The sequence below is a fragment of the Melanerpes formicivorus genome, unplaced genomic scaffold (genome assembly GCF_026170545.1).
Source record: "Melanerpes formicivorus ecotype bairdi unplaced genomic scaffold, bMelFor1.0.p_v2 SCAF_6, whole genome shotgun sequence".
NCBI lineage: Eukaryota > Metazoa > Chordata > Aves > Piciformes > Picidae > Melanerpes > Melanerpes formicivorus.
The window spans coordinates 25,475,264-25,501,557 of record NW_027142358.1 but is presented as its reverse complement, the minus strand read 5'-3'; the positions used below and the strand labels follow the sequence as shown (position 1 = coordinate 25,501,557).

Below are 26,294 nucleotides of genomic sequence, written 5' to 3'. Positions count from 1 at the left end.
GCCTCGGTGCGACCCTTTCCCCGGACTACAGCACCCAGCGTGCCCCGCGCCGCTGAGGAGGGACGCGAGCTCTGCGGCGGACGTGGGAGGTGCCCGCCATGACGGGCAGGAGAGGGTGACGATGGCGTCCTCACGGCCGGCGGCAAAGCGGGGCCAAAGTGGATCTTCACAGGGATTGCCTCGCACCGTAGCCCCGCTAGGCGCGTAAAGCCCAAACCCACGACACCCTGGCAGGGACTTTTTAAATAAACGGAAAAGTGCTGACAGAGTGGAAACAAGAGTCACCGAGGGCAGCAAGGGAAGAAGAAACCTGAGGGAAAAGTGCTGGTCCCGGCCCTGGACTGAGGCAGACAGGATTGAGTGCTGAAGGGCTCTGCTCAACCACAGCTGCCAGAGTTTTTCACATTTTTTTCACAGCCGGAGCCACCTTTTCTAAATGAAATCTCCCAACTGATAATGAGAACTTCAACCTACTGTCTCCGTAACTACCGAAGACAAATTTTCAATAGGGAAAGAGCATAACCCAGTCAACAGTAGAAACAAGTGCCTCAGTAAAATTTAAAAGTACCAGAGTGAAACAAGGGCAGTACACTTTTACCTACAGGAAGAAATCAGTAAAAAGTCAAAATTAGTCTTACAAACGAAACACTGTAAACTAATCCTGGTGGCTGTTAGGATATTGATTCCTGAAGGAAGGATGACTGGGAACAGAGCAGGGGCACAGTGGCAAGATTTCCCTCAAAGCAATGCCATTGACCCTACGTGTTGCCTCTTGCACCAACACATTTTCATTTGCAAAAATGAAATCCTGTTTGCCAGATAGAAACACACCAGGCAGATTCAGAAGGATGCTGAGATCTCTTCAGGACACAGTGAGACATCCTGGGGATTCAAGAAATTTTTGTAGCAGCCATGTAGCAAGGTGTGTGTCAGTCTTCTTGGTTTGCTTTGTTTTCTGATGGGACCTTGAAGAATTGCAGCATAAGATAGTCCTGTCCACCTGATAGAGTTCTTATTAATGGAGTTTAATGTGTTCCAGGTTAATGGGAACAGTGTGAATGCAATCCATTACTTCTCATTTTTATTATCAGAAGGACGTAAAAAGTAAAGATGATTGCAACAGAATACTATGATCGAATGCTATGGTCAAAAGTTTTGACTAACAGCTTTGGTTTAAGGACAGCCTCACAAATGTTACTTATCACATTTACACTATGGTTACAAAGGGAAAGTTTACAAAGCTCAATGAAAAGATAATCACATATTTGTGAACAGAGTTATCTGAAGCAAGGAATTTTGTTGCAATTTTCCTTCTGCTTTGTCCTCCTCTTTGCATTAGTGTTTATACTCTCAGAATTTGGCAGGAAGCTTCATCTTCTTTTCAGTCCATCTAAAATAACAGAATTGTTACATATCAGTCTTCACATCCTAAAAATAAACTGAGTTGGCTTAGTGGTGCCACAGATGACAGCAATGCAAACAATCAAAGTGACCCTTTGAAATATAGCTTGCTTAAAGAGCATCCAACAGACTTCAAGAGTCCATGTCCAAGTAGTACATTAGAAGTGTGCTTGAAAGCGTGCACAGCCAAAAGCTGGTTAAGCAAACAAACAAACAAACAAAAAAAGCCCACCACAACCCACAGCCCACCAGAATTGCCTTAAAAACTGTAGTATGTGATTTGTTCCTTCATACACTAGCTTCTCAGGTTGACATAAGTGTCTAATTAGAACTCAAATGGTTCAATTACACTTAACCCCCCCGGTCATTTAACAATCTGTTATGCTATTAAAAATACGTTTTTTTTTTCCCTCACAGCATTTTATGCTCTTGTTAATTTAGTTAACAGTTGTGTAGGTCTTACCAACATGTGACTGTGTAAAAAAAAATGTTTCCTACCGATTTTGGTTTCCATTAAGGGATTTTTCAAGTATAGGTACCCTATGAAAGGAAGCAGAAGCTTCTAGCACAAGTGATGTACACATTTTCCTGTCTATTGTCAGTAAGTCAGATGGTACTTTTAAGTTTTGGTTGAACACCTCCATAAAGCACTTCTTACTCTTCGCCTACAACTGGGGAAACTGTGACAACAGCTGTAATGTCATATTCAGCTGAACCTGCCTACTAACAGGCATTTGTGAATCATCAAGTTTAACACTGGGTTTATCAATTGCCGTATTTCTTGGTGTTTCTGCGCTTGGCCATTTCCACCTGCAAGGCAGAGCTCAAATTGTTTTCTTGCCATGTGAACACAAAATATAAACAGCAGCATTTGTACAGCTGATTTAGGGGGAGTATTCAGAATTACATGGCAGAACTGGGCTGCGTCAAAAGCAGCATGGCCAGCAGATCGAGAGAAGTGATTTTGTCACGTCTGCTGCTCTGGTGACATCTCACCTGGAGGACTGTGTACAGCTCTGTGGCCCTCAACACAAGAAGGACACAGATCTGATAGAATGGGTCCAGACTAAGGCCACGAGAGCGATCAGAGGGCAGGACAGCCTGAGGGAGTTTGGGCTCTTCAGCCTGGAGAAGGCTCCAGGGAGACCTTAGAGCAGCCTTCAAGAGCCTGAAGGGGGCTGAAGAAGGCCTGTTTACAAAGGCTTGTAGCAATAGGAGGAGAGGTAATAATTTTAAACTAGAGAAGGGTAGATTTAGAATAGAATAACCTTTATTAGAATAAACCAAACCAGGTTGGAAGAGACCTTCAAGATCATCGTGTCCAACCCATCAACCAATCCAACCCACCCAAACAGCTAACCCATGGCACCAAGCACCCCATCAAGTCTCCTTCTGAACACCTTCAATGACGGCGACTCCACCACCTCCCCGGGCAACCCATTCCATAGCGCAATCACTCTTTCTGTATAGAACTTCTTCCTAACATCCAACCTGAACCTCCCCTGGTGCAGCCTGAGACTGTGTCCTCTTGTTCTGGTACTGGGTGCCTGGGAGAAGAGACCATCATCAGCCTGTCTACAACCTCCCTTCAGGTAGTTGTAGAGAGTGATAAGGTCACCCCTGAGTCTCCTCTTCTCCAGGCTAAGCAGCCCCAGCTCCCTCAGCCTCTCCTCATAGGGCTTGTGTTCCAAACCCCTCACCAACTTTGTTGCTCTTCTCTGGACTCGTTCCAGCAAGTCAACATCCTTCCTAAACTGAGGGGCCCAGAACTGGACACAGTACTCGAGGTGTGGCCTAACCAGTGCAGCGTACAGGGGCAGAATGACCTCCCTGCTCCTGCTGGCCACACTGTTCTTGATGCAGGCCAGGATGCCATTGGCCCTCTTGGCTGCCTGGGCACACTGCAGGCTCATGTTCAGCCTACCATCAACCAGCACCCCCAGGTCCCTCTCTGCCTGGCTGCTCTCTAGCCACTCTGACCCCAGCCTGTAGCACTGCATGGGGTTGTTGTGGCCAATGTGCAGAACCCGGCACTTGGATGTGTTAAATCTCATGCTGTTGGATTCTGCCCATCTGTCCAGCCTGTCGAGGTCTCTCTGCAGAGCCTCTCGACCATTGGCCCTCTTGGCTGCCTGGGCACACTGCAGGCTCAAAGGTTTAGATTGGACATGAGCAAGAAGTTCTTTACTATGAGGGTGGTAAAACACTGGAACAGGTTGTCCAGGGAGAAGGCGGAGGGCCAATCCTGGACATGTTCACGATCAGGCTTTATGGGGTCTGAGCAACCTGATCTAGTAGGTATTGTCCCTGTTTACTGCAGGGAGGTTGGACTAGATGACTTTTAAAGGTCCCTTTCAACCCTATGTATTCTAGGATCATATGAGTCTATGATTTACAGCAATATTTCTGACTAGCTGTGATTGTTAATTTGAAGATAAAACATCAAACATAGTTACATGTGTTTTCTTACCTTGGGGAGTCAATTCCACTGTCTCCTGTAATGCTGTGGTTTTCTATCCCTTCTGAGTGTTTCTGTCCTGATGTCACGTTGCAGGCATCCTTAAAAAAGAGATCTTTCCCCAGAGGGTTTCTTTCTTCTTCAGCCCGTGAGCCCAAAGCACAGCATACTACTACTGCTCCCACCTCGTAGGTGAAGTTCTGCAAAGTGTCAGCATTAGTGTCAGCATCTGAGTCAGCCTTGTTAACCTGGCAGAAATCTTCTACAGCTGGAGCCTTCATACAGTTATTCACACCAATTTTTAATTCCTTTGTGTGACCTGTTGGAAGAATCTGACTGCAGAAATAACTTCCTTCTGGGAAATCTGGTTTTGGGTGCCCTTTTGAACCATTTATTGATTCTGCAAAACCAGCACTTTCCTTACAAACAAGCTCTCTAGAGTCACATTTATTTAGAGTTGTGTTGCACTGGGCAGGATCAGTATCAATCTTAAAGTTTTTTAGGTACAGCTTTTGCACAGCTGTATTCCTGTCTCTTATAGCTGAAAAAGCATGGCCAGGAGGCAGGTGACATGGTTCAAAATTGTCATCCAGGTGTAATGAGTTACAGGTGTCACTATCCTGTGTTTTTTGGTACAGAAGATGGCAGTTATTGGTAAACCCTTCACTTTCCAGCTTCACTGATTGTGGGTTATTGGCACAGTCATATTTAAACAGAAGTTCACTCTTTTCATCAGTCTTTTGTCTGTATTTCTCACCATTATTTTTTACCAGGTTAACAGTGGCTGTATCATTTGAAAGACAGACATTTTTGAATTCTTTTGCTGTCTGATCTAATAACTCACATACAGCATCAGCTTTGCTCCTGCAGCAGTCATCTTTCGGATGCAATGAAAACTGTGTGTCTTCTTTGCATACACCCTCATCCTCAGCGTAGGAGTGAGGGGATTTTTTAATATCCCCCAGATCACTTTTGACTATTCTTCTGTAGATGTTTTCTTCAGATAGATTACTCTCCAGAAAGCATTTACTTTTATTATCTGTTTGCAAAATACTGCCTTGGGGACAACTAAAGCTTCCACTTAAACTGTCTGTCTTTAGTTGGAGGGAAGACCTACTAGGGTGGAATAGTTTATTGTGCTTAGTTACATCAGCCTGCATTTCAGTAGCCAGCTCTTTGTGTTTATAGTCAAAGGTTTTTGGGGAGTTCAAGGACTGTGGCCTTCGAAAAGCCCTTTCTTGCTTTCGAGCCTTGGACTTGAGCTGACTGTTAGCAGCACCTTTGTAGCCCTTTGCGTGAAAGCTGCGTCTTCTCCATGACAGACCCTGAAAAGGGTTCATGATTTGTTTTTTATATATGATGTGGGATTCCACTGCTACATCAGATGGCTGTTGATTTCTTATGGGCAGTGAAAGGTTCTCTTCCAGTTTTGCATTTTTGGACATTAGCTCATGGGTGTGAGGTTTCCTGTGGCTCCTGCTAATGTGCTTCTCTTTCTTTGATTTGGTTTTACTGGTGTGTTTTGCTGGTTTGCTTTCTGTCTTCTGACTGTAGTCCTTTGAAAGACGCATTGACACTTCAGCCAAGGTACCCTCACTGGTAGATTTTTTCTGCTCCTCAAACTTCTGCATTGATATTGTGTGCTTAATCAAATTATCAACTGTAAGGGTAGGGTTAATACGCTTGATGATTTCATGTTCAATATCACGTGGAATATTATCTAAGTCATCCTCATCCCTGACTGGCCACTCCTTAGGAGGAAACTGGGCTGAAAAAGTGGAGTACTCCTTCATTTTTTCTTTTTTAGAAGCGCTTCTCCAGAAAAGGCCAAGGCCAAACCTTTTGCTTTTCAGTTTCTCTTTCACAGAAGTCAGGGATTTGATTGTGTTCCAGGAATGTTTTTCATCAGATGTGGAGATACCTTGGGTTTGAATGGAAGGCTTTGATTCACTGTGGCCTTTCCTCCCTCCTCCATTAGGTTCATGGTTCATTAAGTGCCAGTGTCTTATGTGAAGCATATTCTGGTCAGGCAAACAATGGCAGGATCTGTAATGGGATACTGCAGAAACATTTTCTTTCACCAGGTTTGCACAGCACCCAGTGTTTACCACATAAATGATGGAAGGCAATGAACAGCAATAACTGTTCTCCAATGGGACCCCTCTCTTGTCTTCTGTGGTATTATTTGGGATAAAGTATGTGTTGGGAGTCACAATGAAGTATCCTTCTCCTGTATGATAGATTTTCCGTTCTTTAATCAGAGTGCCAAGGGTATTATATAAGATTTTGTGGGAGGGAAGTGCAATGCCTGTGACAGAGATACAAATATTTCAAATCAGAAATAAGTTTTCAAATAAAATGGGAGCTGGCAAAGAAAGAACTTTCTTACAGCAGATCTGGAAGTCATGGAACATAAAATATCCAATGTATTTAGTTCATGGGATTCCAGAAAAGGTTTGAAGAGGAAAAGTTTGATCACCACACAAAAAGCAGGATCTTTTTTAAATACATCAACACTTTGCTGAGCTTACAGAGACAGTAATCTTTGCTGAATTCAACTTTCCCCTCCCACAGTCCTGTGCTCCCTGCAGAACAGGGAGAGCCCCACGCTGCAGCAGTGTCCTCATGTAGGGCAAAGGCTGCCCCAATCTTGGGGCCAGCACAGGCTACAGCCCTGACTCAGAGAGAACCCTTCTGGGCCATCCAGACGAGGGCAGCACAGAAACATCAACCAGTTGAGGGCTCTGGGAGGTCTTACGGATCAGTAAACCCGCTTTTAACTCTGCCACGACTGTTCCTCACCGATGAGGAAGAAGGTAAAGACCGGCTGCGTTTCTGGTTGTCACTGCAGCATTACTGTTAAGAATCTTAGCATGATCTCCTTCGAATAAGGAAGGATGTTCTCTTTGTGTGTGTCAGGATATGATATTCACAAGAGAGACCTTTTACCAGGTACAACCCAAACTGTATCTTGCTCAAAGCATTTCCCTTTAGGCAGGATATTTAGCAGTGGCTTTTATTACTCTTTCTGAAGCTTCTGGTGTAATTCTGTCAGATGACAATTGCTACTGAAGTTTACCTCACTGAGACTAGTCTCAGCTATTGGTTTTCCCTAATGTGTCACAGTCTCAAGCTTTTTATTCAAATGGCATCTGATGTGGCTGCCCACAGGAATTAAAACTTAGCAAGAAATATGGTCTCTCACTACAAACTTGAAGAGAGCTACTTCTGGCTGTCCTTAAAACACTGCCCTATGATTGTCTCAGTGCACATACAGACTACATCACATTCCTGGTAGAGTTTCGGGCCAGTTTATAGGGACGCATTAAAGTTTTTCCCACTAGTGAGAAAACCTGCCAGATCAACCTGTAACTTTTGCAGAGCTATAAGCTTTAAAAGACTCAAGAGCAGCAGGTCAGTCTCAAACAAAACAACCTCCTGCAGAGGGCCATAACGAGCCTTTGCAAAGTCTCACATATACACACACAGGCGATCTGAGAGAAATGTTTGGGCTCCCCAGTTCAAGAGACCTGCTGGAGAGAATCCAATGGAGAGCCGCAAGGATGATTAGGGGACTTGAGCATGTCCCTTATAAAGAGAGACTGAGAGCCCTGGGGCTGTTTAGTCTTGAGAAGAGGAAACTGAGAGGGGAATCTCATTAATGTGTATAAGTATCTGAAGGGTGGGTGCCAAGTGGAGGGGGCCAATCTCTTTTTGGTGGTGTATGCTAATAAGACAAGGAACAACAGGTTCAAGCTTGAACACAGAAGATTTCACCTCAGCATGAGGAGAAACTTCTTTATGGTGAGGGTGACAGAGCACTGGAACAAGCTGCCCCGGGAGGTTGTGGAGTCTCCTTCTCTGGAGACTTTCAAAACCCACCTGGATGCATTCCTGTGTGGACTACCCTAAGTGATACTCCTTTGGCAGGGGAGTTGGACTCGATGATCTCTGGAGGCTCCTTCCAACCTCTAATGTACTGTGATACTGTGAACACTTTTCAGATTTAAACAAAACCACAGTATTTAAGGAAAGTGGTTGCTGCCCCATCAGAAGAGAAGTATTAAAGTAGCTTCCTTTCAGGAAAGAAGGGGCTCCAATTTGTTCAAACAAGCATGAATTTGAGGCCAGTTGTATTTTTTTTAATAGCAAAACCAGCTCTTAACTCCTTCCCCGTGCCTTTGCCATCAAAGTCAGCTATGTTCCTGTCTCTGAAAGGAGGACTCAAAGTCTGATCTGACGCAGTCTATTTTATGCTGTTCCATATCTGCCAACTAATTACCTCATCTATGCTTTCCCACCCTGTAGAAAGGGCATTCACTCACAGAATCACAGGATGGTAGGGGTTGGAAGGGACCTCTGGAGATTGCCTAGTTCACCCCCCCTGCTAGAGCAGGTTCACCTAGGGCAGGTTGCCCTGGATGGCATCCAGGTGGGCTTTGAATGACTCCAGAGAGACTTCACCATCTCTCTGGGCAGCCCATTCCAGTGCTCTGCCACCCTCGTAAAGAAGTTCCTCCTCATGTTTAGGTGGAACTTCCTATGTTCAAGTTTGTGCCTGTTACCTCTGTTACTGAGTGGGCACCACTGAAAAAAAGACTGTCCCCATCCTCCTGATACCCACCCTTTAAGTTTCTATAAGCACTGATAAGATTCTCTGCCCCCTTGTTTTCTCTTCTCTAGGCTAACCTGCCCCCCAAATCCCTCAGCCTTTCTTCATAAATCCCCTAATCCTCTTCATAGCCCTTTGCTGTACTCTCTCAAGCAGCTCCCTATCCTTCTTGAACTGGGGAACTCAGAACTGGACTCAGTACTCCAGATAAGGCCTCACCAGGGCAGCATGCTGTTGCACTCAGTTCTCTCTTATTGTCAAAGAAGCGTTATGAAAATTTCACAGATTCTCATGGGTTGATGAGGAGTATGGACATTCCTGTGTTCTACCTGTTACCTATTAGTTTATATTCTTTCACATTGCCAGTTGTGCTTGTAAACATTCAGCAATTACTTGCTCATTAGCATAAACTCAAGCTTGATGACACAGTCACTATAAAAGGAGGGAGAAGTGAGCACATTACCTGGATAATTTCTGACTAGCTGCTCCATTAAAGCTTCCTGTGTGACCATCACACGGTCTGCATTCATGTCCAATACAGTGCGGCATATTCCTTCTGCCAGGGGAATGGAGTGTGACTGTGAGAGAGGGTTCATGAGAGCAGGGCTCACGTCACCTGTAGTCCAGGAGAGGAAAAATAAGTTTGAATGTAATAGTGTTCATTTTTTCTAGTACCCGTGAAAAGATTTTCGCTAGAAAATTCTTGTGTTGCCCTGGGACAAGCACCTTGTCCTCAGGTAATCTTCTTCAGCAAATGACTCAAGTATTTCTCAGAGAAAGGAAATGGCTCTAGCCGCTTCAACTGCCTTCATAACAAAGGAAATAGAAGGTTACTTTAAGCACGTTAGTTTGTTTGGTATTAAATTCCAGCTTAAACCACATTTAGCTTAATAAACAAGGGAGCAGAGAGACAAAATTGTCTGATGACTGCTGACTTTTTAGATGACTGCTTACATACATGCAGAAATATTCCTCTAAGCCAATGAAAAAGGTCAACATCCAATAATCTTAAGTACAAAGTCTTCACCGCGTCAAAATACCAGTTGAAAAAAAGACCAGCAACAGGATTTTCCCCTTGTCAAGCACACAAATTTGAATAGAAATGGTAAAAATTCCACTTTTAGACCAAGCTCTAGAACTAAATTGTCTACTAGTAATGGGCAGAGGGCAAAACCTCTTGTTACAGCCGCATGCATTTTTTAGGCTGCATCACCATCTCTCCTGGTGAGAGACAGTAATGTTTTCCCTATTCCGCATGATGAAAGCAGAAGCTTGGAGGGGCTGAGAAAGTGGCCCAGCTCCCCCTGTAGCCCCAGTTCAGGGGCCTGAAAAGGGTCTTAATCCTTTGCCTCAGCTCCCCCATCCATAAAACACAAAGATAAACACTGCCCTCTCCTTTTCACAAGATGGGCAAGTAAGGGCAAACTTCCAACACAGTACTAGTGAATGATGTAGGAAAACCTGAAGGAAGCATTTTCCATGAAGCTGTTAACTAAGCACATAGCAGGCACTCACCTGAAGTCTGTTCATACAGCAAGAGAATGACTGCATACACCTTTTAAGCCCGATGGTCTGCTCCCACTGCCTGCTGGTGTCCTGAGCTTCCCTGTTCTCTGTTGCACAGAAAGACCCCGGGTATCCTCAGCTGCCAGAGCAGGCAGAAGGGACTCCTTGTTACTGCACAAAACCCTAGAGTTAAATGCTAACGGTAATTTTCCTGCGAGCAAGCAGGGACATTTTAGATTTAAGTGATATTCACATTTAACTAAAGTGCAATTGGATAGTCCATTGGATGACTCTGTAACCCGATATTTATCCTTTAGGCAGAAAACTACAACACAAGCATTTATCTGAATAAAGCTTAAATTGCTTGTGACCTTTGTTTTACAACTCCTGCGATGTTCAACAAAAAGCACTGAGGGGAAAAAAAAAGTCCTGGTGTACAATTTCCTCAGTGCTGTTGCTAGGTTACTCCTTGCAGGTGCAGAAACCTTTTTGGATGGGAAAAGACTATCAGCATTCAGTGATAACTCTTGTGAATCACTTGCTGTCTCAAGGCTCTGCTGTAGGCACACCATACTGCTGCCAGTTTTACCGTTTGTTCATGCAGAGCACCAGACTGCTAAGGAGTAAGCCACCGACATTTATTCTTTATCTTTATTATTATTATGTTGTTGTTATCAATACCTGCATCTGCCTCTCAGCTTTAACTCCCATGTCTCCAGTCAGGGAAGACTCTTTCAGAATAATATTTAAAACAAAGTATTAAGCAAATGCCAGCTTGGTACTGTAGGGAAAAAAAACCACTACAGTTGTATTGAGATGCAAGTCTATTTAAAATTATTGTTTCAGATTGATAGTGCCAGAGTACACAGATGTTAACACCACAAATATTAAATATCATTCCCTCCTGACTGTGAAATAAAATCTGAAATCATGAAAGCAAGAATTAGATCATTGGCAACATTGATAAATAATTTAGGAAAATGCCCAGGTGGCCCCCTACAATTATCTCTCAGTCTCTAATTAAAACCTTTGTTGATTTACTTTGCATAGCTGGGTAACTGCTACAGTTGCACTCATGATAATCTCCAAAGTTTGATGGAAATACATAGAACCTGCATCCTTTAGATTTGCACAGGGAGCAGTCTTAATGATTTGTGCCAACTATGCCTCATAGGCCTGATGCAAACTCACCAAAAAGCCATGCTTGTTAAACATTTTCAGTAGTCATCCCTTTACAGCTGTAAAAAGACTACAGAATCCCCTCTTCCCTTCCTTATTCTACATAAATCATCTGATGAAAATAATTTTCTTGGTTTCATTATAGTTTTTACAAAGAACCTACTTATGCCTAGATGCAAGGTACCTGTCAGCAGTCAAGGAACTTGGGCTAATCCTCGTGATGGTTTAAATACAGGACAGTTCCCGTTCACGCTCCACAGCTCTTGCAGAATCACATTTACCAATGCCATTCTAGGCAGCTTGCCAGCACTCATGCACTCATGTATCATTATCCTTCAGTTTGGTTTACCTGTCTTTTCAAACTCTGCTTGTTACCTGAACATCTGAAACCAAAGAATACCCTTTTGGAGCACGTAACCACTACAGTGTGGGGAAGTCATCTGCAAGGTGAGCTCAGATAATAAAACAACACACAGAATAGCCTCTGGATCTTTTGGACTAGACAAAGTGATTTTTTGTTCCATCTCTGTAATGTGAGATTGACCTTTTTTCACTGAGTTGTTTAACAATGGTAGGATTTTTGCATCTTTTGGCTCTAGGAATTACATACAAATTTTATCTGAGTGAAACCCAGGCTAGTTCTGTGGGGAGTGAACAAAGTGATATTTTATTGCAATAGCACTTAATGTAGTTTGTAAAAGTTCAGGTAAATTATTTATATAACAATAAATGGTTAACAGTAAAGGAATTCCAGAAGGAAAAAAAAAAAAAAAAAGAAGAAGAAGAAATAAAATAGAAAAAAAAAAAAAAAAGAATGAGAAAAAAAATGAGGGGAAAAAACCCAAATCAAAACCAACCAACCAACCAAAACAACACAAATGCAAATCAAGAATAAACTCCCTTATACAATTCCACTGAGATCTGTTGGCACAGAGAGGACACAGCACATGGAAACAGATTAACTTCCCTGGTTTGTAGCTAGAGAGATTTATCTTGGAATTGCTTTGTATGCTCCGTTAAACTGCACACATCCTTCACATTCTGTGCCTCTTTGCATGGGAGCCCTGCTATGTATGATGTACAGTTGGAGCTGATGATCTTAGAAGTCTTTTCCAACTGAAAAAAATTCTGTGATTCTACTTCACTCTTTGCAGAAATGCACCCAGAAAGCCGTAAGAAAGCACAGAACTGCAAGCCTGCTGTTTTTCTGTAGACTAGAGCACATTGTGGCCACATTTTGTAGTAAAAAATACATTCTATAATTACAGACTAAGAATTTTAAAGAATAAAAGCTTATTAGGAACATTAGAGAAGGTTGTGCACTGTAGCACAATACTTTTTGAACAGCAAGGAAGATTTTACAAGGTATTTCCGTAATAAAGAATACAGATTCTATTAAGATCACTAAAACATTTTCAATTTTAAGTACATAACAGAGAAATTCTGTTTTGGCACCAAAAATGTGTGCTAGATCCTGTTTGGAGAACCATCCTTTTACTGAAGCAAAGAGTTCAATTGTATTAAAACTGTGTTTAATCTGTTACTGAAGCAAACAAGCTCTCAGGAACAGCACATGGTATCTTTCTGTTGTTTGATGATTGGGTAGAACTCTCAGAGAGAGATACAAAATTGTCATTTAAGGTCACTGACACTTCTTCAGTTGACATTAAAGACCTTCTGCCTTCCTGATATGAAAATGTGACCTATAAATGCTTTCTGAAGTTTCTAAACAAGAGCTATGAAATCCTTACTCTAATCTCAGGGCTAACAGCAACCCACAGCCATGTTTTCTTTCATCAGCAATAAAAAACCCACAGGCAGGTATGGTAAAAACAAACAAGACTCAAGAAGAAAGGCAAGAGCTCTATCTTGCAATCTCAGTTCAGGCCCTCATATAGGATGAGTTACCAACACATTCAGTGTGGTGTAATATTCCTTCAGCCAAGCACAGTGGGAAAGCTTTTGCCATTGAAATGTGTATCTCTGATCTTCAGACATCAACCCCTTCAGTGCTTACCAAGGCCATTGAACTGCCCACTTAAATGCTCCAAGAACACCTTGGGAGCAGGTTTCAAGCTTGGAAGGCATTGACTGAACATACTAGCAGGTTTCAAGCTTCAAATAAAGTGTTTAAAAGACAAGAACACTTCTACTTGCATGGAGACTAGGAGGCAAGTTGGCCAGTGGAGATCTGTGTTTCACCCACAGCAGCTGCCAAAATACCCAATGAGCAAAACCATACAAATACATCTGCCTTTGGGGCATTCCTGCTGTTCAGTGTAGAACCAGCATGGAAATTCAGCTGTAAGTAATTCAAGATAATTCTTTTATGCATACTTTAGCATGCCAATAGCTTTAAAGTCAACTGACATATGGCACTAAGCATAACCAACACAGCTGATAGCAAGGAGGACTGTCTTTAACCATTTTGGCATTCAGTGTCATGCTTGATTGTAAAAGACAGATTGATTCAAAAGCTTCATTACAGGGAGATGCAAATAATACAAAATTAACTATTCCCAGACAAGCAAAAGGCAGTCACAGAAAGTATACAATATAAAGCTACAGACATGAGTAAGATGCGCCTAGGGTAATGTCTCCCCAAAATTCAGTCCTCTGCACTCTCCCTGGCTTCAGCTCACATTTACCCCAGCCAAGGAAAGTCATACTTTCAGAGACTCAACACCCACAGAGCTATTCAAAAGAGAATGTGTCCCCCTGCTTTTCAGAAGAGGCTTTCCAGAAAACTATAAATCAAGGGACACATGGCCGCGATTACGTCCAACTCACTCCTAGGCAACACTTAGCTAAATGCCACACACCACATAAGAAGCTTCAGAGAGCTCAGTGCAGTTGTATCTTTCCTCAGACTCAGGCCTCTAGCTTGCAGTGAGAACAGGAGCCACCATCACACATCGAGGTGGATCCAAGCAGGAAGCAAACCTCAGATCTTGTTTCAGGGCATATCCCGCTGCAGGGAGGTTTTTTCATTCATCTGAGACCAAAGCTTTGATGGTATATGGGCAACTTCACACCTGCCTGAGCAGCTCACATATTAATGGATGTGCACAGCCACTTTTCCTTCCACTCTCTCTAACAGATATACCAGAACTTTAAAGACATTCATTGGCCTGGAATTTATGACCCACTGAAAAGAAACAAAACCCAAACAAACAAAAAACAAAACAAATGTTAATTTGAAAAAGGCCCCCCAAAAAATCACCATCAAACAAACAAACAAAAAAACCAAACCCACCACACCAAAAGCCAAAAAAGCAGTTTAGAAATTAAAAGCAGCATCTTTACTACCATCTCAGAGGAGTTGTTTCTACACTGCAGATTAAACAGCATTACTTGACTTAAGGATTTAAACTCGCAGTTCCCAAATCTTTCTCCACGGCTTTGGCACTATTAAACACCCTTTCTATGTTTCAGTTCATCTAAATTTCAGCCAAAAGGAAGTGACAGAAGCCAAACAGAACAACTGAGCACCTCCACTGTATTACAGAAGACTCCCTTAATATCTTTTCAAAAGCAAATTTAGCAGAACCCTTACTGTGACGATCCTGGGGTTTGTTGGATCTCACACGGCAAGGTGAAGCCTACAGTGGCAAATAGAGAGATGTGCAGGTGCCTGTAGGATGTTGAAAGTGTAGAACAATTCCAAGGAAAAAAATCATTTATGTAGCCCATGAAGTAATTCAGCAAGTGCCCCAATTGACAGGCTTCCTTTGCTGCAATATTTTCGTGGGAACAAGCAAAATATTTAATAATTTCAATGGAGTTTTCAGCTTTGGAAACTCAGCATGTAACTGGCCATAGCCCACAAAAGAGAGATCCAGCATCCAGAAAACAAACAAGCAAGCAAGCAAGCAAAATACCCCAAACCAAACCCAAACAAACAGCAAAACACTGCTACAAGACAAAAAAAACATAAAGGTAATTCTTTTCCTTTTTACTTACAAGAAAAGCAGAACAAAGTTCACAGAAGTTCAGTTTATTTCAGCTTTTCAAATAGTGTTTCAGCTTCCAAAACAGACTGAGTTTGTCAAATAGATAGCAGTTGCAGTTTTAGTTGTTTCATTGCCCAGAAATCTTTCTGCTTCAGTACAAATCAGGATGCTTACAGAGAAGCTATGCACTGCCAAGTGAATGGAACAGATTGCTGCTGGTGCATCAGTATAAGGTAAAGCATATTAGGAAAAAAAAAAAAGTGTTTCACATCATATAATACTGACTTCCAAAGGCTTCACTGTATTCTCACCAGTGAAAGCATTAATTCTGCCCATTTTTAGCTCATGGACTGTATAACAAAAAGCTTATTAAAGCTCTCCAAGTATGAAACAGGAAGCGAAGTTACCTGAATAAAGCTACTCACCTCTTTCTGCTGATACTTTTACTTGGTATGGAATGAAAGCAAGCCTTTTAACAAGGCTCCTCAGTGTTGAGAAGGCTCATATTACTCACATAGCAACAAAGGCCAAGAGCATCCTGGGCCAGATTAACAGGAGCAGAGCCAGCAGATTAAAGAAAATTATGATCTGCCTCTATTCAGTGCTTGCTAAACAATGTCTGGCATATTAAGTTTGGTTTTGGGCCCCCAGTATAGAAAAGATATCATCTGTAAATTGGCCACCAAGATGGTCTGGGCTGGAACACTTGTCCTGTGAGCCAAAGCTGATGGAACAGGTCTTACTGAACTTGGAAGAAAAATAGCTTTGGGAGGACTTGACAGCAGACTCTTGAAAAGATGGATCCAGCCGCTGCACAGCAGTGTGGGTTGGCAGGATGAAGCAACAGTGGGACATCATCAATTAGAACAAGAGAGGTTCTGACTGACTAGAAGGAGAACATTTTTACCTTTGAAGACAGTGCAGAAGTGGAGCAGTTCGCCCACAGGGGTTGTGCAGTCTCCACTCCTGCAGAGTTTCCCAAGATGTGGCTAAACAAAGCCCTAAGCAACCTTGTCTGACCCCATAGATGACCCTGCTTTGATCCAGAGGTATGATAGGCTCCCAAGAATAAATTAGTCCAGTCATCTGGTTTAGTTGGATGCTTGTACCTGTGCCTCCCACAGTCACTTTCGGCCCCACTTCGACCACCCTGCTTCTCATAAACCAATGCAACAGCACTTTTGACCTCCACTGGCTGTGAAGTCTTCTTGGGTTACACCAAGTTAAAGAAAAAACATTACTCTTAGATCATGCTGTTAATGAGGCCATGCAAAACACTGTCAGTATGGTAAAGCTATTGCTTTTCTCTTCAACTCTCAAAGAAATAGCTACTTCTTTTATTTTTTTCATAACTGAGCTTCAACTGTGTGGGCTCATTATTAGCACTGGTGCTCTCCACACTGATGGAGGAGACATCCTAAAACAAGGTTGCAGCACAGAAAAGCTAAAACTATCCTTGAAATTAAGTCTCTTGATTTTGAAACAGTATCAGTTATTATAGTTGAAGCACTACTGATTAATACAATTTAATTAACATGATATTAACACAAACTGTTATCTTTCCTGACTGAGACAGAGGAAAAAATGGCATAGTTCAAACTACCCTTATCCTAAAAGAGTATTAAAGCGAAGGTCTGCTGTTCAGGGTGTCAGGGGCAAGGATACAAAAGCCTGAGAATAGTACAGCTCAGCCTCTTTGTTGATTTTGGTTTTTCTCACTTCAAAGGACAGAAGCAAGAACTTTTGCTGAAAATCTTTAGCACTGAGAAATAGACAATACACAGCAACTTCTTCAAAACTAACCTTGTTAGATGTTATTTTTAGAACAATTCAGAGTAATTAAACTGAATGGAGCTTATTACAAAAAAAACCAAACCCACTGTACTCTGCTGCTTAGGTTAAGCAGTGTGACTAGAGACTACTTGCCAAGACTGAAAATATTTGCATGCACAACACTTTTGCAGATTATTCAGGTATTTCAATCTGAGCAGATCTGGTAAATGCATCAGGATTTTGAATGTTACAGTACCTTGCACCTTGCTGCTGTGAGTTCAGTAAGTATTTCAGATGTAGCATGTAGTGCAATACATATTCAAATGAGAAAAAGCAGGATAATGCAGGATGAGTACCCTGGTAAGAATTTGACATGGAAATTCATGGAGCGTGTAAGGGTATCCTCTCATCTGAGGTCAGTGGTAAGGGCTGAATGCCAGCCTTTACACTTAGGTGCCAAGTGTTATGAAATAGTGTAAGTTTTACACAGCCTACAAAAAGAGAATTAAATTAGTAGGCAAACAGCAAGGTAGATAAAAGGTTATCATTCAAGGAGTACAAATGTTTTCTTCCTTTTTACCTCCTGAAAATATATTGACAATCACCACTGGAACAACTGTGATAACCACAAAACCCCACTTACAACAGAACATGCAAGTTAGTATGTTCTGAATCAGACACCTCACTGAAAATAACTTTACATTTAATGTTTGGGGATAAAATAGTGAAAAATTCAAACTGTTCTTCATGTTTTGGCAGCCTGTACACAGTAGTGCAAAATAAAGCACCATCTTAGGTCTTCCACTCTTTTTAGCCCCAAGGCAAAAAAACAGAACTCTAAATAATCCTAAGTAGTCCAACACAAAGTATGACCACATACTGTGAGTTACACTTCACAGAAACCAGCACCATTGAAGTACCAAACTATTCTCCTTTGACTTGTAAACTTATATCCCTGTTTGTGAGGTAGGATGAAAAACACTGGAAGAAAGGGATTCCCAATGAAAGAAACGCCATGAAGTACTTCCCCAGCCTGTTGCTGAACTGCCATCCTCATTAAGACTCTGTGTTCCTGTGTGTACCTACAAAGTGCCTGACAAACAACATCCAGTCCCGAGTCATGACCTTTTGCAGGCAAAACAGGCCATAATCTTGACTGTAGGTTCACTGGGCACACAGCAGAATCCTGCTGGTACTGACATTAATTGCTATGAGCAAATTTACATTATTCAGCTGAAAATAAATCTGTCCTAAAAGTTTCCCAGGTCCATTTGGGAAAAGAGTTTGTCTCTCATTTTAAGCAAAATTAAGAATTGCTAAGAAGTAGAGAATACACATGTATGCAGTTATAGTTGGATGCCAGGTGCGCTGGTCCCACAAGTGGCACTTCAAAATACTTCCTAAAAGGTGGTATAAACATACAGAGAAGCCTAGCATGTGAACACTTTCACAACAAGGTGGCCAGTGCCTGCAGAGCCATGTGCCAGCGCTGCAGAGGTCACTAAATAAGATACACTTGGGAGATACACAAGGGAACAAATAGAGTTCCCCAAAACTGCCCTCTGCCCCTCTTTAGGAGGGGCACAGCATTCCACAGCAGTTTTACTTTTGATTTCTCAAGCTGTAGATGAACCTTCTTCAGGAGATCCAATCCTACCCCTCTCCTCGCACAGAACTCTGTCTGAATACCAAATTAGCATTAGCACCCCACCACCCTCACCAAAATCAAGGAGTTTCGGAGACCATCTCTGCTCTTTGTTTAGCCCTATTATGAGTGCTTCTCTTCTCCCTAAGTTCTGAATACAGAATTAACCAGGTTGGAAAAGACCTTCAAGATCATAGAGTCCAACCTATCACCCAACACCATCTAATCAACCAAACCATGGCACTAAGTGCCCCATCCAGTCTCTTCTTAATCACTTCCAGTGATGGTGACTCCGCCATATCCCTGGGCAGCACATTCCAATGGCAAATCACTCTTTCTGCGAAGAATTTCTTCCTAACATCTAGCCTAAACCTCCCCTGGCACAGCTTGAGACTGTGTCCTCTTGTTCTGTTGGTAGTTGCCTGGGAGAAGAGACCAAGCCCCACCTGGCTACAACCTCCCTTCAGGTAGTTGTAGACGGCAATAAGGTCTTCCCTGAGCCTCCTATTGTCCAGGCTAAGCAACCCCAGCTCCCTCAGCCTTTCCCCATAGGTCTTGTGCTTCAACCCCCTCCCCAGCTTTGTTGCCCTTCTCTGGATATGTTCCAGCAACTCAACATCTTTCCTAAGCTGAAGGGCCCAGAAGTGGACACAGGACTCAAGCTGTGGCCTAACCAGTGCTGAGTACAGGGGCAGAAGGACTTCCCTGCTCCTGCTGGCCACACTATTCCTGATCCTGGCCAGGATGCCATTGGCCTTCTTGGCCACCTGGGCACATTGCTGGCTCATATTCAGCCTACTATCGACCAGTACCCCATGTCCCTTTCTGCCTGGCCACTCTCCAGCCACTCTGACCCCAGCCTTTACACTGCAGATTACTCCATCAAATGCACAACATACAAGACCACAAAACAATTCCTTGTCTGATCTAATTCCAGCAAAAATGGATAAAACTTAACATTTCACAGAAAACTGCACTGTCCTTTCAATGTCACTCATTGTTAGGATATTTTCCAAGAGAGATCACTTAGAGCCTGCAGTAGAGACTTGAAGGCTCAGTGAAGTCCAGCAATCAGCCTTCTCTCATTAAGAGAGGTGATCCACGCAGAAAAATCTCACCCTGCATGCCAATCACAGCCTCAGCCTGACAGAAAAGTCCGGAGTTTTCTTAGCTTTCAATGTGAATAGTTTATATTTCTGCAACCGAGATGCTGAACCGGCAGCAAATTTAGTCTCTAAAGGTTAAGCAAAAATGTTAAAACTTTCTGTTATTTGCTTCTACCTGACAGGAACCACAAAAAAAGGGAGCCAGGCAGTTGAAGCTCATGGAAAACGCTGTCAAGAGAGAAGGCAGGCTGGACCTGCAGAAAGGAACTGGCTATGACCAAGGACAACAAGCAAGCAGCTACTGAGATGCTTTCCCCTGGATTGATGATTCCTTTCTCTCTTCAAAGGCTGTGGAGGTCAGTGCCTTCTAACCGAGTGTTTCAGTTGTATCTCTTAAGTGTCAACTAAGAGGCCGCCGCTTCTCTCCCGGCACTGCCCGGCATGCATCCCCCCTGGCAGTACAGGAAAGGTGGGAGGGAACAATTTGCCCCTTGTTTGCTTAACAATTGACTGAATAACCCAGCTGAGCACAGGAGATGGTCCAAGGGGGTGTTAGCATACCGACAGAGACTTCTCGGCTATCAGATCAAGAGGAAACTTTTTTTTTTTAAGATAGCCCTACTTCACTCTCCGAGAGAGATTTAAATTGCAGCGATTTCCCGTTCTGCCTTTCCATCCCCTAAGGAGAATATAACAGGTCCTTCCCAGCCCTGGGTGTACCATGCAAACCAGAGCTGGGGTCCCCACGGGAAGGACAAACACATTTCAGATTTTACCTGGGAATAACAACAGAAAGACAGTTTGTGTTCTTTGTAAGCTTTTTGGACTAGATTTTCCCTTTATTTGATTAATCTTCCAGTGGCAAACATCAGTCAAGGTGTACTCTACTCCATAAAGTCATTACCAACTGCCCAGTATGTTTCTCTAGAACAAACCTCATTTAACTGCTAGAAAGACACGACAGTGTCTTCTGTTGATAAGCAGTAACTACCTTGAGATGCAGCAGTGAGGAGGATTTCTGAGTGCTGAGGACTTTAAACCCAACATGCAGAGGGACTGGAAGATACCTAGACCCTACTGTAATTTTTCACTGAAACACGATTTTGCAAAATTAGCTCTGCAGTGCTGCATGCCCATTGCTTCTCACTGCTTACAAAGGAAAGAAACCAAAACGGGGAGCTGAGCCTCAAAACTCAGTCGACACTTTTCATGTACCAGGGGTAAGGATAAAGATACTGCAGGCCAAGTGATTCCCTCCAATGACACCTCACGCCTCCAGATACCTGTGAAAAATCACTAAACACTTCTGGAGTTTGCAGACAGTGCTATAAGCTACATGCTGCAGGAAATGTTTCCTAAAAAACACTGAGGATATTGTTTGGCTCCCAACATCTCAGCCTTCAGTCACAAAGAAAGCCAAGCATCTTGAATTCCATGTGATTGCTAAGTCACATGAACTAATGTAGATTTAAAAAAGCAGTCAGTTCTCTGTGTGTGTAAAATAAGGGCAGCAAATGAGATACCAATAGCTTAATTTAAAAATATTAACAATTCCTTTAAAAAACCCCTTTGTCCCTTGCATTTTAATTCTCTAACTTGTCACTGGCTTTCCTAGAGCAAAATATATCTAAGGAACAGAATAAACGTTTTTTAGAGCAGAAAGTGATCAATATGATGACTGATAGAAAAGAAGGCACAGAACACATCCATTTAAACCAGAATAATACTTAGCTAAAGATACTCAAATTTTACATTTGTTCCAGTTAGGCTTCCAGAAATGGAACTACAACCCTGAAAATGTCTCTTCAACATATCGCCTGCAAAAGTGAATCCACTAAGAGAATCTTCTTCAAAGGCACTGGATTAAAAAAACACTGAAAGAAATCTAACTTATTAGAAACCTCTTCAGGTGTTACTGTAGCAAGGGAGGAGATAATAGGGGAAATTCTCTAATCCATATACCAAAGTAAACCAACCATGCTATGCATCAGAAAAGAGGTCACTAGGAAGCAAGGAGTTAAAAACCAAAGGAGTCAAGGACACTTTCTAAATCATCCCCCAGAAACTAGCAAGTAGCATAACAATGTTCATCAGGAACACAAAACTTAGCTATAGTGACAGAGAACCATTCCCAACATACCTAGAGATATTGCTGTTTTTCATGTGGAAACCAACAAGTTTCCTTATAATACCTCACCTGGATTAAAAGTTCAGAGGTTGTCAGGCTACTTGTGATCAGGGAAGCTGAACTCGTGCTGGAGCAGATGTTACCAATTTAGTAAATTTATCGGGGTACCCAAGAAAGGAGATTGCACAAAGAGATCAATTTTCTAGTCAGAAGATGGGGCTGCAACAGGGAGTGTCTGTTTTATACAAATAATTGGGAAATAAGGGTACATTAAAAAAAAAAAAGAAAAAAAATATGATTTAAGCTAAAGCCAGTGTCAAGAGAAGAATAAAGAGGTTGAGCTGGCCAAGGAGGCAGCTTGGAGAAAGAATTCAAAGCTGCACTTTAATTTGAAGAACTGCTAGTTAGCTTCAACTAAAAACTTTTGTGATTTTATCATTTCCAGTTCTGTTAGAATGTATTTCTAACTTAAACTGTAATTCATCCCTAGACAGAGAGGATTACAGAGCACTGGGAAAAATACCACTAAACCTCTCAAATAATGAGAGCTATGAAAATCCCCTCTAACCTTTGGAAATCCAACTGAAAAGGGATTTGCTTGCACTTCACTAAGTATGTAGTAGTTACTACAGGATTGAACAACTCCAAGACTTCACTGCAGTATTTTCTATTCAATCTTTGTTAGCAGCATTCCTGGTTTGGCTACTAATCCTTTAGTTTGGGGAAAGTTAAAGCACAAGCAGTTTGCATCAAAAGGTAAAAGTCTGTGCTGATATAAAGCAAAGACTACGCTGCTATTTATCACTTACCTGCCTTACGCTTGAAAATTATCACTTGATATCTCCTATAATCATCTTCAGCAGAGAGCAATCCTAATGATAACCATGTCAAAACCACACAGAAAATTGTTGAAACTACAGAATTGCCATGGTATGCTCTCCTCCCACTAAAGGTCGATCAGAAAAGCCTTCCAGGATGCCTCACACGACCAGGAGTAAAGCAGACTCAAGGATTAATGATCCCAGCATACCAAAGTCTGCCCCCACTCCAGGAACTGCAAACAGTACTGCAAAATCTGCTGACAAAAAACAATGCCTCAAGTGAAAACTGAAGAGCTGGGAGGCAGCAGTTGATACTCAGGAGCAGCAATTTAATCTGCTTTGCTTGTGAGCCACAATTACCAGGCTGGCTGGGCTATTCTGCAATCACTAGTATTTCAGAAGGCTTTTCATGGCAGCCTTGCATTTAGTGAGTTCAGTAATCCATCAGCAGTACTTGACTGAAGCCTGGCCTCATCACACTGCAGAAGTCACTATCACAATTAATTGGATATGAACTAATTGCAGGGAGCAAAGAGAAATGGTGGCTAAATATTCACCAATATGATGATGGAGTTAAAATACTCAAAAAATTTCCCTCCAGAGTTTTTTTGTGGGTGTTACTACTGCCAGGTCTGATAATGTGTTATTTGAGTATCCCATGACAGTTAATAAGTTCACTTTAAAATGGGGGGGAGGAAGGGGACAGTGCTGCAATATGTTATCTTCTGCAAAATTCTCATCTTCTCAGTTTTTCATGTGGATAAATCACACATTTAAAGTAGCATCCTGAATGTTCTTGGCCTGATTTCTTCTTAGATCTTCCATCAATTTCACTTGAATTTTTAGAAAAGATTTAACAAATGTCTTTGTAGTTGGGTTTTTTCCCCTCCTTTTTCTTTTATTTTTTTTTTTTCTGGTCAATACTTCCAGTATTATTAAGACTAAAAGCAGCTGCTGACTTCTGAGCATGTCTGCATTAAGTAGCAAAGTGCCTCCCCTCCTGTACAGCTGTCACCCCACCCATGGTGTTGTGTGCCTTCCACCTTTACCTTCTCCAGCAGCAGCATGTTCTGCTTCTCTTTCTCACAGATATCCATGTGCTGAGTCAATCCATAACATTCAGGCTTGGCTTTCGTTTCTATGGATCATCCTTGGTCTCAAAGTGCTCATAGTGAATGAAACTAATTCAGTCTTCCACTGGTTTCAGAATTAACCAGGTTGGAAAAGACCTTTGAGAACATCAAGTCCAACCTATCACCCAACATCATCTAATCGACTAAACCTTGGCACAAGCCCAAATCATAAGACTGAAATTGCTGACTGCACATTCCTTGTGAGCATATTACTGGATCCTATGGATAATCAGAGGATTTATAGATGTGCTGCCACCTATAAATGTCCCAGTATGAAAGATCATCTATTTTTCTTCTCTTCAGTATGATGAAAAGATACCCCCACCCTCCTTCCCAAAAGCAAGCTCATTAGCTTAATTTCAGGAAAGACACCAAAGCAGAAAATCAGGTTTCAATACTGGTAAGCAGCTGATCCTCATTTTCATCTATTTAGTCACATTATACATGGCTTCCTTACATCACAGGAGATACTGACATGTATTAGCTTTTCTCTGTACACAAATGTTTTAAGAACACTCTCAAGTTGCCTTTGGAAACTCTCCCCCAAGACTACAACTTTTAACATGATTTTTGTAACACATTTTGTTCATGTACTTACTTTGCTTGAATAGTACTTTGATAGAACAAGGCATAAGGAGACAAGCAGAAAAATCTGGTGGGAGACCTTGACTAACTCTCATGAAACAGACAGGAGTGTTTCCAGATGTTTAAGAGAACTTCCAAAATTCTCTCATCTCTTATTAGAGCCAAGCTGAAACTATAACAACCCAACTCCCCAACCCACATGTACCATTATACTTACAGTGAAAATTGCATACTGCTCTTTTAAATTTTCCTCTGCATACATGCAGTGGGCTGTGACACAAGTGGTTTTTTTGAGACCAGCATTGCAAGGTACTTTTATCTCTGACTGTTCATTTCCAGGACATAACATGTGGCAGCAATTTCTGCTTTGTTTATATGCAGATCTGCTGGCTACCATCCAACCCTGCTAAAAAGGGACCAAAAATGAAGGTTGTTCTCCAGATGTTTCTGTCCCTTGCATGACAAAACAGGAATATAACTGGATGACCCCCTGTTGGGAAGACCAAAAAGCAATACAGGGGGGGAAAAACCTTCACAGTTAAACCAATCCTTCTGTATAACACTAAAAAAGTTACAAGCAAATTAGTACTCTAAAAACACTTGCTGAAACAGAGTGGGGAGAGTTCAGGCTGGGATTCTCTGCAGCGTTTCTCCTCCCCACTCTTCCCTTCTATTCAGCCTTTTGTCAGCAGTGAAATGCCAACACTGATTCAGTTAACAAGATCCTTTCACTAGACAGAGACAAAATAATATAGGAATCAACTTCCCATCAAGACATGTGGCATTGGGAATCTGCTGTCTTGGCTGAAATCCAGCTCAAGCACTTTCTTCGAATATTCAGACCCTTGTAAGGGGTCTCTGAATATCACAGAATCACAGAATGAAAGGGATCTCAAGATCCTCTATTCCAAACCCCCCAAACCAGAGCAGGTTGCCCATGATGGCTCCAAAGATGGAGACTCCACCACCTCTCTGGGAAACATGTTCCAGTGCTCCATCACCCTCAGTGTGAAGAAGTTCCTCCTCAAGTTTAGATTGAACTTCCTACGTTCAAATCTGATCCCATTACGCCTTGTCGCTGGGCACCACTGAGAAAAGACTGGTCCCATCCTCCTGACACTCACTCTCTAGGAATTTGTAAGCATATCAATTTTCTACTTGTTCCAAAAGATCACTACAACACTCGATATCTGCTAAGGTAGAAGAGTCTACAGCCTATGAGAGAAGAGACTTTTAGAGGCACCATGTATTACATGCCTCTCACAAAGAAATAGCCAGACCTCACCACATGGGGGAGACTGCTTGCCTATGGAAAATGAACACGAACATGCCTTGACACTGCACACCAAGTTATTAACAAGAATAAAAGCCAGCTATGCAAGCTCCTTCCTCAGTCTGGTGGAAAGAGGGAAAGGAGGATTATTAGCTCTAAACAGAAGGACATCACTGAACAGTTTCAATGATTTCAGTCAAGAAAGTATTTCAATATGCATCTGTGGCTTAACATGCTCTGGAAATGGTCCAAGTGAAGAACTGCAGGGATCATAAAATAGTTTTGGTTGGAAGAGACCTTTAAGATCATTAAATCCAACCATTATCCTAACACTGTTAGGTCCAGCAGAACACAAGAAACCAAAAGCAACATACAACTGCAGTGTTGTTTTCAGTACAAATTCAGGCAGTGCATACCTGGAAATTGTCCCCAGCCACTGTTAAAACACTATAAAACATAAGACCTCAGGAAATACTTGTTGTGTCCCAGAACTTTATACTCTTGCACAATGCTGTGGACTATATAGTGGATAAGTAAAAAAGGAAAATTACTTTTGCTTAGAAGTAGTGCATTTTTTACTGTAACTACTTTCATGCAATACATCTAATGAGACCCAGTACTCAGAACCATCGTAAGTTTGGTGGAAAAATACTGGCAGTTTTGATAGCTGTGTGGGAGGTATTCATTATCTACACCATTTTTATTGTGGCATTATATAGCA

General features: G+C 42.1%; 1 protein-coding gene across 1 annotated transcript; it reads right to left on the bottom strand.

Annotated features, from left to right (window-relative positions):
* Positions 1-709: 709 nt before the first annotated feature.
* Positions 710-26,203, bottom strand: STOX1 (storkhead box 1). Its single transcript, XM_068139274.1, has 5 exons — positions 26,194-26,203; positions 22,571-22,633; positions 8,935-9,087; positions 3,872-6,167; positions 710-1,390 (listed from the first exon to the last, which is right to left on the bottom strand). The coding sequence occupies exons 1-5, from the start codon at positions 26,201-26,203 to the stop codon at positions 1,351-1,353; spliced, it is 2,562 nt and encodes an 853-aa protein (XP_067995375.1). The 3' UTR covers positions 710-1,350.
* Positions 26,204-26,294: the final 91 nt, after the last annotated feature.